Genomic DNA, 12,691 nt, shown 5'->3' on the forward strand with positions numbered 1-12,691 from the left:
CCCCCCCCCCCCCCCGGGGCGAAATCGCTAGTGTTTTCGCCCCCCTTACCCTCTTGGGGCGAAATCGCTAGGGATTTCCAGTGATTTGCATCCTTCTAGTGATTTGCATCTCCAATAAACCTATAAGTTACATTACTTTTGCTTCGTACAAATCACATCATACCTCCATTAAATATTTTTAGCTCTTGCAGATTTATAGTGTCATCTAGTCTCATTCATTATGCAAATGAAGCTGTAATTGACACGTTTAAGTTAACACGTGTGCAGATACTTTCGTTTAGCTGCATTTTATGATGACATTTTGTCCTGAATTAAGAAAATGACTTGCGCATTTGCACAATCTATACATAGTGGTGCACAATTAATTTGCACATTGCACTTTAGAATTTTTGTACTTTGACATTAATTATGCAAATCAGAATCTCATTTTCATAATCATTATCTGATATGTTTCACCTTCCATAACCTTTAAATTACATAGATTACGTGTATTAAAGTCACAACATGGAAACACTAGAATTACATATTCGTCTCCTGAATCATGCACATTATGTGCTAATTTGCATTTTTGCATGTCATTTCGTAAAGCCCATGCCACTTATCCCTTATATCATGGTATGTGAAGGTAAAAAGAAAAAAAGGAAGTTCTGTTTCAGTGACACAAGCAGATTACATACATGTATCTGTAATTAGCACATGTTGTTATCTATGAAAAATAATTAGTTATGAAATATATTTGAGAATGAAATCATTTCGTCAGCCAACAATGACGTCCATTGACGTGATATAAGTATAGGATCCATTATGCTATTTTGGTCGACAGACTAACCAACAAACACAGGTACAGAACCATTGTGCAAAATATTCTGTATACCATACGTTCTATTCCGCATCATTTTTACAAGATGATAAGTATAAAAGTTACTGTACAAGTATTATATAAGGTTTACAAATAATCTTAAAGATAATGGATACAAACATTTAATACTAGGTTCGCTCCGAGAATGATGCAAATATCCTCAATTTGGGCTCAAAGAGGAAAGTGTTAACCCCATACGCTACGTTCAATATCTTTACTTCATGTCTGAGACCCTAATCACCACACTGCACTGTGCAGTTTTGCTCGAATCTACGACTGCATTGTTCCTATTGTTACCTTCGCCAAGAAGTTTCACTTTATATTTTGGGTAGCGTTTCGAATTCTGTGTGTATTTGTGGAAAAGCGCCATCACTCAAGACCGCCTGCATTTTGTGCCTCCTAGCGGCTTGTTATTGCAGCGGAACTTCCGATAGGGATATCTCGAGTTATGGACGTGCTGTTGTCATGCTTTTTAATTTTTAGCGTTAGATAGCACATGGGGCCGACAGCAAGTGGTGTATGTTTGGGTCCCCTAGCAGCTTGTTACCTTCGCACAGGAAGGCTATATTTTTTGAACTGCAGGTTTAGTGTGAGACTGTCAAAACTGTTAGTTTTGAACAGCACAATTTGTTTCAACTCATAGACAGGTGTGTATACCTCTGTGCTGATTGGCAAATATTTACCAGTTTTGTTACAACTTAGCAACAGGTGTGTTGATATGCATATGTTAATATACGTTCGTGATGTTAATAAAAGTCACCACAAATTCACAACAAAAATGTATCTGTTCTATTTCAATGCAAAGTGTGCTTGCACCCAACCAGGTAGGATCGGCTTCACAGGTACTGTATCTCATCTTAACATACTAAGGTGTCACGTATATATAGATACCAGGTAACACACTATATACGTTACATCCAAGTACCATATTGTTCCAGGTAGCTCGATTAATATGCAGTAACAAGCTGCAAGTTAAGTATCTTAAGGCTATGTAAAAAAGTAGGTAAATATATACAAAAGTATATATACATATATCTATAAGTATATATATATAAGTATATATATACAAAAGTAGATATATTTCCCTTGTAAACCCTATATATATAAGTATATATATACAAAAGTATATATATACAAAAGTATATATATATATACAAAAGTAGGTAACAAGACAGTGCTAATCATTATCACAGCAATAGGATTAAGATTCAACCGAACACTCTAGAAAACGGGAAGGATATCCCTAGTGGGGGGGCGAAAACGCTGGGATTGGGGGGGGGGGGGCGAAAACACCAGAGGGGGGCGAAAACGCTAGCGATCTCGCCCCCCGGGGGGGCGAGATCGCGGGGGGGGCGAGATCGCTGTCACACCGGTTTCATTCTTTTAAAATTGTACTTGTTTTCGGATAGTCTCATTTTTGGAATATAGTAAGCACTGGAAGTACAATACATGCAATTGTGAAGATATGATGAAGTGCTGTAAACCTTGGTAAAGAAAAAAGACAATAACAGGAAATGCCAGACTGTCACGGCTTCCTTGGCAAAGCCCAGATCACTAACGCTAGGTCCTGAAAAGTTTCAGTTGATCGTCAGATCTGAAAGCTAGCCTTAAAGGTGACCCCACAAAGGAAGGCCTCACACGGCGACGTCTCAGATGGGCACGACAAAACGTAATGTTTGTAACAGCAAACACACGTACAAAGTGCTGACATTTTGATGACCACATTTTGCGTCATATTGTGACTTGGCATTTTATGCAAGTCGTTAGAATACGAGAGATAAAGGCTGCCGACCATTATGCGATAAGCGTATATTATAGCTGGCTACAATTGGTGCCCTTTAAACTGACGTCATTACGACTAGCAGTATTCATCTAGTGTCATTTTCACGTTCATTTTTTCTCAGGGCTACTCTACATCTATCTATTTGAGATACACATTTAGTCTCCAACAACAAAAATGCGTTTCTTTAGCCGTTCAACCACATCTTTGTAAATGGCGTTTTAGTAGTTTCGACTGAATCTGTATATTTTAATAGTTGTAATGGCTCTACGTATTAAATGGATTAATAGATACAATTAGCAAATTACAAAATTACTTTTATGCATGATCTGTGCAGTAAGCTTTGAAATTAGCTGGTAAGTTTTCAAGCAACGTACCGACTAATTAATTTTTAAGTCAACTTTTATTATTGAAACAATGACATCAATTGCAATCTAGCTCCAAGCTTCAGTATAACATACATTGCCCATATGTGGTTCTACTTATCCTTTTGTAAAATCTATGAAAAACACTTCGATGGATATGCAGTTGATTACTTCTTGAAATATTCTTGGACAATTGCAATAATAGATGTGTTGCATGATCTGGGTAACATCAGTCAGACTATGTTGACTAATAAGGGGATGCTGTTTTCTACAAGCAGTATAAAAACATTCGTATCTGCTCTAACACCACAGAAATTTTAGCTCAATATAAATACAAATATATGAATATGCTGCTGTTAAATCACCACACCATTTTCTACTGCCTTTCTTTATGACAATTTTTTTGCATAACAATTACAATAAATACAAGCATAGCTTTTTAGAAATAAATTGTATAGCAGTTTACATCTATCTAATCAAAGTAGATGCATCTAGCATTCCTCTTTATTATGATAATTGCACTCTAGCATACAATAAGTCAGCTTAGATATCTACTAATGCAACAAGATTCAATATAACATGGAATGAAACAAAATAGATTGCATGCGTCTTTGTATGTTTATATGTGTGTTTGTGAAAATGTTTACTGTATTTAATTCTTTCCAGGGTCGTTTCCTTCCTTTGTCATGTAGTTGCTTGTGTCAGCTTTCTTCATGAACAATTTGTATGCTTTTTAGACCCCACTTTTTGCAAGTCCTTACAATTGTGATGCAAGCACCATGTGTATCATGTTATAGAATATGAGGCAAACTATTCTTAATACATTTGGTAAATACAATTATGCATTTTTCAAGTAATATGATATACAAAACTTTTAAATGATGATATAGTATGTGAAAAAAAAAGTCATGTTCCTTTTATATGGCATGAGCTATAGTTTGCACCCATTCATTTGCTATTTCCCAACAAAATCAAAGTTGTGCAGCAATTCAGACAAGAATGGTGGATGAAGATGTCATGTAGAGAAATAGGCTGCCATCCCCAATACAAATCAAAGCATGTATTTACAGAAATGTTCCTATATGGCCCGTGCACCAGCTATATTTCCTACAAACTTCCATGATCAATAAGATATACTGCCAGCAGATATCAGGCTTACAAACATGAATTTACCACCACTATCACGTTGTACATAATAGATACGAGTAGATATGGTTCCCTTTAAATGGAGTGTTTATATCAACTGTTTAAAACATGATATTTCCTCTCATATCAAAGACTTCCTCTGGAAGCACTATATATGTGTTTAGTGTTTCACATCCGCAAAAGCCGCTATGGTATTTTGAGTTTTTTCTGTGAGTGGATGATTTCCTTTTCGATGAGAAAATGCCCCCACAACTTTTTTCTCCAACATCCATACTGTTCCCGTGGTAACAACACCTCTCTATGCGACCTTCATGGATGGTGCCACCTGAAAAAAATAAGTAGTAGATGATGGGGTGTTGATCAAGGATAAAGATAAGAAGGGAACAATACACAATACCTTGGGAATCAGGTCAAGTAAGACATTACCAACTCTGACCAGTCAACTGGGACCAACAGTAACACAGTTAACAATTGTTAGGTTTAGGGTTAAAATTTGACCAAGGTGTTGGGTTAGGGTTAGCATTTTAAGTCTGTAGTAAGGGTTAGGGTTAGAATGTAAACTACGTGTTGGTCCGACTTGGCCTGATCAGCCATGGTCCGAGTCCTTCCTTGTTTGTCTGCCGGCGTGACGAAAACCAAACAAGAAAGGACTCAGCCATGGTCCAAGTAGTAATGGTTGGACATGACTGACATCCAGACATAGGAGGGGAGGGGAGTGGGGTTGTGGGGTTGGAGGTAACCAACACAGAACAGACCAGGCATTTCCTGAGGGGGTCAGCCTGAAGAAACAAAGGAGAAACCAAACTCTGGTACAGCTGACAAGGATAGTCTGAGTAGAAGAACAGTGTACTGGGAACTACAGGTGGCTTTTGTACCAGTCTTGTCTGTCAAAACACAGCTAACATGAGTACATTACATCATGTAGGGGAGGCCATTAGGAAAATAAACAAGACCAGAAATATTTGTGATTTATTTCAGGTCACCTTTCAATAGAAAAATGTGATGAAACATTGGTAAGCCACTCTAAGTCTAAAGATAGAAATGCATTGAAGTACAGAACTGGCAACTTGAACTGGAACCAAATAAACTGTGGGTTTATCTAGAGCTACATTGTTTATATGGAAAGTACAACTCACCTTTTGATATTTCGCATGCTCAATTTCCAGTATCACATGCAGACTGAAGTAATGTAAATAGCAGATAGCACAGACCGCATTAAAAGAATACTCCACACAAAGTCTCATGCTTGTTCGATTAATCTTTACAAGCCTTTTGTGTCATCATTCTAGTAGGTGGGCTTATATGATGTTATATCTTTCATGCTAGATTTTCTAGATAGCTACATGAATGCTACAATTCAATCATCATAAAGGTTTACTTGGTACCACGTTCCCACCCGAAGAATGTACTATTACACATTTCCAAACCTATACCTGCCAAAAATGAGCAAAAAAGGGCTAGCTGTGTTATAGACTGTTTCTACCCTGTCAACCCTTGTGCAGTAGTGAGACAGGAACTATTAGAGTAGCACTTTCCCACCCCAAGAATACAGACATTTCTAAACCTATACTGCCAAAAATGAGCAAAAAAGGGCTAGCTGTGTTATAGACTGTTTCTACCCTGTCAACTCTTGTGCAGTAGTGAGAGACAGGAACTATTAGGGTAGCAGGCTGGAATGTACAGAATGTGGTGGGAAGGTGTTTGTGCGGATCTGCTGGTACCAAATTAGGACCGGCACCCTGACAGGTTCACACTCCTACTTAACCTGCCACCTAGCCTGAAAACTTTCACTTGGTAGAGATGGCAGCAGCTTAGAGAGAAAGTCTCAGGTCTGATGCACCAGTCAATGTGAAGAACAAGGGAAAGGCATAGGTTCATATTCAGTATAGCGGGTAGTGAGCTTGCTTTTTATTTCATTAGACTCATAACTATCATGGTTATGAAAAAGAGAATTCACCTGCTAAAAAAGACATAAGAAAAAACATGAAGAAGATGCAGGCATGAGGTAATGTTATAAACTACATGTATGGTCATCATCATATATTTTCTTTCAACTTTTAAGTCCAAGGGCAAAGTGAAGTTCAATTTCAAATTCAATGCAAGCCATGGCATGCCTAGCCCAAACAATTGGGCTAGGCATGCACCACAAACACGTCTATGTGCTTTGTAAATCCTAGATACATACCACTACTAGTTGTCCCTTCTTGCCCTTCTCCACTCTCGTCTCAGCTCCCAAGGAAAACTCGATCAGACCCTCCTTTCCCCCAGACATGGTGTAGGCCAGTCTGTCAGGGGAACAAACAAAATACCACAGTTTTTTTCAACCTACACAGCTGCTTACGTTTCAACAGTTTCAAACATTGATGTCACTTTTATTTTGTACCCTTCCTTCACAACATGGCATCAAATAAGCTCTTTATCTTTTCAGATATGTCCTGGAATTTGAGAGAGATGCTTGCCTTCTAGCAGTCAATCAAAAAAGAATGGCATAGGGGAAGGATGCACGAACACAAGGGCCTGTATGATAGACTGTCTTTATATTGCTTTACTTTGGTTGCTTATTGGTGGATTCTCACATGACTGAAGAATTTCACAGTAGACTGTATACTGTTGAGGTCTAGCCTACTCAGCTACAGTCTGTTAGGTCACATCAGAAGCAAACACCATAGTTTTAATCTTGTGTGGAAAATATTGGTGAACAATTTGACCTTTTCATACAATTCTACGGTAACAATAGTGCATAAGAAGTGTGAAAATTAATTCTGGCTTTACTAAATTTGGCATAATGGATGGTCTCTGTACAGCTTGTTTTATTTGTTTGTGTGCCGAACTAATGTTTGCGACACTTACCTAACAATTCAAACGTTTGACAACATATATTACAGGAGAGTAGACTAGAGTGCAATACAACACTAGAGTTCTCCGCTACATGTATAAATTGACCATAAATATTTTTTTTGTCAAAGTTATCTAAAGTGTTAAAGATGGTTAGAGCAAGGAGGTTAAAAAAGACCTTGGTTAGAGATATCAGACTGTATCATCCGCCATAAGAATTTTGCACCAGGATAAAAATGAGGGATGGTCATGCTCAGCCACGTTCAGTCAACAAGACTGTTTATAGACCGTCTGAACACCCCCCTGTACAGCAAACCACAAACAGAGGCTGACATTCACCAGCCCATGGTTCTCAATTTTTATCAAGCCCTCAAAAACACCCACATTAAGCTGTAGACAAATATGTATAGACTTGTCTCCACAAGCAGACTGACTTTGTTTACTGAGCAGAAAGATACTCGAAAAAAAGGGCACCCAAAGTTGTGTGGTCATTTCAAAAGTCAAGATGTAGTGTTTACTTGCGGGTTACAATATTGACTCTGTGGCTAACTCTATAAACATGTCATGTTGATGAGAGAAGTGGTACCCACCCTCCAGGTTTGACGACCTGGATGGAGTTGATCTTGCCTGCGGCCAGGGCGATCTTGGTGGTTGCCTCGATCACCTGATCGCTGAGGAGGATCACGTCACCCTGGTGACACACAACAACAAGACCGGGTGAACTTAGAAGGGTCAAGACTAATAAACATAGAAGGGAATTCAAATTAAAGCATAAAAGAGCTAACCTTTCAAAGCAAAAGTGGCAGCATGTAACTTTGGCAACAACATTGAAACACATATCCACAATAGTGTGGACATTCCAGGCAATTGTTTACGATGTACCTATAAAAATAGTTCATTTACTGACACATAAATCAAAACTTTTACAGTGACCAATTGCTACTGGAGGTTAATAGCCATTGTCTGTTTTACACTATGCTTGATTGTTTACTTTATGCTTGTACACTATATAGCTGTTCTCTTGCAATTACACTACAGGCACAAATTTGTACTTAACTTTATTATTGAAGTGTCCAAGATGAAGTTTATCTGTGGTGTACGTTCATGTCTCAAATGAGACTGTTTGTTACATTGTACATCAAAAGAAATATATGTACTTACCTTTTCCTTCTTATCTGTGCATTCTGCATGGATCACAAATATTCCATCTGCCAGCTCACTCACAGATATACCTGAGTACACAATCATACAAAGAATGTCAGAAATGGGGCAGACAGAAGAAAGCTACATCAAAACATGTACAGCTATATGCCAAAATTTGCTCTTGATTTTTTGTAAGCATGGCTGTCCCTTAACCACATGCATATGCATGTAGCAGCATACAATGTACACATGTAACACTGCAGTGCCTCCTTGCAGAGAAGGGAATGAACTGGAGTGAATCAAAATGCTCTTTATATCCAAATGCAACATACAGCATTTAATAGTCTATCAGCAGCAACTGCTTCCATTTTTCCGTGAATAGTTTCATCAGGTTGGTACGTCACTGAATAAAGAGACTCTTTTTTTCACAACCCTTTATTACTACTGACGTTTTGGTGACTGTCTCTATGTTTGTGACCGCATTCTGTCAGCAGCGACAACTATAGCTGCAGCACAATGTGAACCAGTCAGAACTGCACTGAGTAATGTGACAGACGGTCACCGAAATATCTGTAGTAATTAAGCAAGTGTTGTGAAAAAAAGTCTCTTTATTCTGTTGCCATTCTTGTATAGTTTGATATCTACATGCCAAGTAAAAATGTGGTCTCAACATCAGTGAAACCGAATGGTAACAACATGTTTTACATGTTGACAACATGTTGCAGGCTGTGAGTTGTTTGCCTGACCTGTCATGTTCTCATATAGAATCTTGTCCTTCAAAAGTCTATTAGCAACAATTGTACAGCTTAATATCTATGTACAAGTAGTTTAAGTAAGATATTCTTTTCATTCATCCATTCAGCATCAAAATACTGTCTAGGCTTTTACATGATGAAGATGAAGCTGTAAGCTGTCTGACCTGTCATGTTCTCATACAGGATCTTGTCCTTCAGTTTGAAGTCGTGCTCATCCAGGATGTACACAGCCAGGTTGGTGGCAATCAGCACACGCGGACGGGTCTTGTAACCATGGCGATCGTACTTGACCACTGGAGACATGTACTGTTCAAGCAGATCAGATAACAGGAAAATATCAATATGACAACCATCCGTAAACTTAGTACATACGCATGTATGTGTGTCAATCAGCCATGAAACAACATAGGGTTGAGTCAAGACTACAGAATGTACATGCTTAGTATAAAGATGGCAGGACTGGAATGAAACCAAGGTTAGATACTAGGGAGCTGGTCTAAGTAATGGCATGGAAGTGTTCAGTAAATCACTGGGGAATGTGTATGTACAATTAAACAATCTTTATTCCTGATTAAACACTTTCACTGTGGAGAATGATTACACCGTTCATACCTTTGGTCTCTCCTCCTGACTCAAGTACTTCTTGTCAAACACCTTGGACTTCAGAGACTCATGCTGAGGGGCTGTAGGGTGGCAAACAGTGCAACACTTAGAGTAATTGTAATCCAGTTGAATTGAGGAATTTTGCTGTTCAGGAACTAGTTCAAGCATGAGTTACAAAGGTGCAAGGTTCCAGCTATCTGTCCCATATAGGACAGAGACCAACTCAGGGTCCAGTTTCCGAAAACCCACCTAGTCATAAATGTTGTACTTAGATCTGTCTTTTGGATTGCAAAGCTCTTTACGTAAATGAAGACACAGTTTTCCTGACATGAGGGTGCAGATGTCGAGGCAGATTTAGACACATGGGCAGGAAGTGGCGTGGGATACCAAGAATGTTTCAATTTTTGGACGAATACTCTGGACTTGTCTGAGGAAATTTTGCCAACATGTGAAAACTGTGTCTACATCAGGCCATAGCTGGATTCAGGAAATCAATCAATTGCGTGCATGTCTCTTCTACACATGTATCACCAGGGAAGACTGCAGGGTTCCATCTTCTGACAGCACCAGTACATAATCTAATTAACTAGCCAGGGCTATTTACTTGTCAATTAAAGCATGGCGACCTCCTTACTTAGTCTGTTGCTCTTGAAAGGCTGTGCCACACTCTCTGGGTAACTCGACTTCTTGCCTTTGAAAATCTCACTGGCGGTCAGCTTCTCTTGCATCTGCAAAAATAATACACATTCAAAGGCTGCCGTGTTCTTTGTCACTACTTTACATTACTAAAAGCAACAACATGACATCAGGTGGCCTAAAAAAACTTAAATGTTTTAGGTTCTGTATCAGTTATCTTAATGCGTGTTTTATAACTTTAATTAAGATTTTTACATGTTTCCAAGTGGAGAAGACTGTGTATTTGTAGAAGATCTTGCAATAGGTTGGGAAAAATACTTGTTGTCCTTACCTGCATCTTCTTCTGTGGTGGCATGTTCAGACAGTACCGCCTCACCTGGTTATTGTGAAACATGTCCTTCAACAAGGCTGATGTCTGTGTGGATGAAGGAAAAAATTTGTAGAATAATCAGAATAACATTGGCTGATGGGCCTTAAGGTAAAAAGACTCGTTGTATTTGTGGGGAGGATATTAAAAGTAAGAGCTTAAATAAGCATTCTAATGTTGCGCAACGTTCAATACGATTGTGCTGGACCAGTCTGAGTTTTCTGGTATCCCACAGGCTTTCATCAAATAATTTGAATGCACTTTGCATACACTGCTGTCAAATTTTCTAACCTCCAGGCACATTTTGCACAAAACATGTGTTTTATGACATAAAAAGAATACAAAATCATGGTGTATTCCATGTCAATCTTGGTCCCAGCCCTATTGCGGGTCAGATCACTATCTGGCCTTTGGGTGATCCTACCAGTGGTCGGGCTGGTACTTCAAATGATATGGGATACAACACGTTGTATTCTAAATTCACGAACCTCCCTGAGGTTGGGTGGTGCAGTCGGCCAGGACTTGTCCAGGATAGACTTGGGCAAGCTGTCCCTGAGCTTGTGCAGGAAGGTCACCCGACAGTGGTTGATGAACATCTCGTTATCACCATTGGGAGGCTGGTTCCTCGTGATGAATCCATTGATGTAACTGGAGGTGAAGAAAAGAAAATGAGCAAAGAAGTAAAGATATTAGAAAAAATGTTTTTTTAGCAGTCAACCAGAAGGTCAGTCAGTCAGAAAGTCAGTCAGTAAGTCAGTCAAGCAATCAGTCAACCAATCAAGTGATCAATCAATCAATAAATCAACTGACCAACTGAGGAAATGATCAATCAACTAATCCTTTCTTGCTGACATATATTATTACAAAGCTACTGTGGAACTTGCCAATGGTACTGAAAGTGCTGTTACTTGAAACTCGTCCATACTACTGGTATTATCTTGATCCACCAAGTCTGGCACTTACATTTGTACCTGTGTATAGCCTTGCTATGGAACTTGCCAATGGTAGTGAGAGAGCAGTTACATGAATCTGATCAATGTACAGCAAATGATATCTGTAAAGTCTGTATTACTAACTAACTAACCTGCGTAGAACCTTTGCAGCCTTCCTTCTCCTTTCTAGCAGCCTCTTGGCTGTCACTCTCTTCCAGTGGGCAGCAAGCAAGGTCACTGGAAAAAAATGTATTGCTTGACTTTCTTACATCAAATATACAAAAAGCTGCAATGAAATACTGGTACCGGGGTAGTACTACTAAGATTAGCCTGTTTAAATCTCACTTATAGCAGCCCACCTGACATCCGCCAGCCTCCTGGGGAGTGTCTGCGCCAGTTACAGCCCTGGACAGCAGAGTTTGTGTACACAGACTATACTTAGATTACGGCAAAGAAGACCATAGAATGGATACCAAGTGGTGGAAAAAGGAGCAGAGGAAGACCAAAACTTAATGGAGGTCAAACGTACAATAAGACCTAGATTCTTAGCCACTGGGAGCTCCTGGTACAGAGCTAAAAAGAAGCTCAGAACCGTGCAAGGTGGGCTAGGATGGCCCAATGTGCCTCAAATGTACAGGATGAACTATGGTGCTAAAGTGTTAGCTTATACAGTAGTCTTGACCACAATGTCACTGTTACATCTTTGAAGGAAAACTCCATTCCTAACAGCAATGTTCATCTCATTGCTAGCAATAGAATTGTCATAACTTTACCTGCCCACTGCATCTTCTTGTACTTCTTGTACTGTGCATGGCCCTTGTATGTTGCCTGGATGGTGGTGGCTGTCAATGGAAGAAAAGAAATTTTTGTTTTAGCAATCATCACACTAACTCAATTAATATTGACATTACATTTCCCTTTTGCATAGTACAATGCTTAACTTTCTTCCAACATAAAGGTATACAAGGATCAAAACCACTGCCACCTTTTTCAGGATCAATAATGACCAGTAACTTCCGAATGTAAACTAGTGAGAGTTACAGACATGTGACCTTGTTGGCATGTGATCTTGCGTAAAAACTATACATGACTTCAAACGTGCCAGGAGGTTAATAACCTGAAGACGCGTCAATAAGATCATGTGACTCATGAGTTTACGACGGTGGTTGTTGAAAATTTCATCGTTGTATACCTTGTGTTTAGCATTGTACTATGATTACTATCAACACAGATGTGCTTCCATGATAATTCTCTTTTGCATACTAGTCTT

The 12,691-nt window shown here is 39.0% G+C and overlaps 1 protein-coding gene across 2 annotated transcripts in view; it reads right to left on the reverse strand.

Annotated features, from left to right (window-relative positions):
- Positions 1-3,023: 3,023 nt before the first annotated feature.
- The window catches only part of LOC118425882 (unconventional myosin-Ic-like), a 31,609-nt gene continuing 21,941 nt past the window's right edge, over positions 3,024-12,691 (reverse strand). Inside the window, exons 23-33 of one of the 2 annotated variants that reach the window (XM_035835016.1) lie at positions 12,195-12,263; positions 11,574-11,658; positions 10,978-11,137; positions 10,454-10,537; positions 10,121-10,214; positions 9,496-9,566; positions 9,048-9,189; positions 8,147-8,217; positions 7,576-7,676; positions 6,336-6,435; positions 3,024-4,475 (exon numbers count right to left, since the gene is read on the reverse strand). In XM_035835016.1, coding sequence (XP_035690909.1) covers positions 4,449-4,475; positions 6,336-6,435; positions 7,576-7,676; positions 8,147-8,217; positions 9,048-9,189; positions 9,496-9,566; positions 10,121-10,214; positions 10,454-10,537; positions 10,978-11,137; positions 11,574-11,658; positions 12,195-12,263 — 1,004 coding nt within the window. In that variant the 3' untranslated portion in view covers positions 3,024-4,448. The other variant, XM_035835017.1, reaches the window with a different exon arrangement.

The sequence above is a fragment of the Branchiostoma floridae genome, chromosome 11 (genome assembly GCF_000003815.2).
Source record: "Branchiostoma floridae strain S238N-H82 chromosome 11, Bfl_VNyyK, whole genome shotgun sequence".
Lineage (NCBI taxonomy): Eukaryota > Metazoa > Chordata > Leptocardii > Amphioxiformes > Branchiostomatidae > Branchiostoma > Branchiostoma floridae.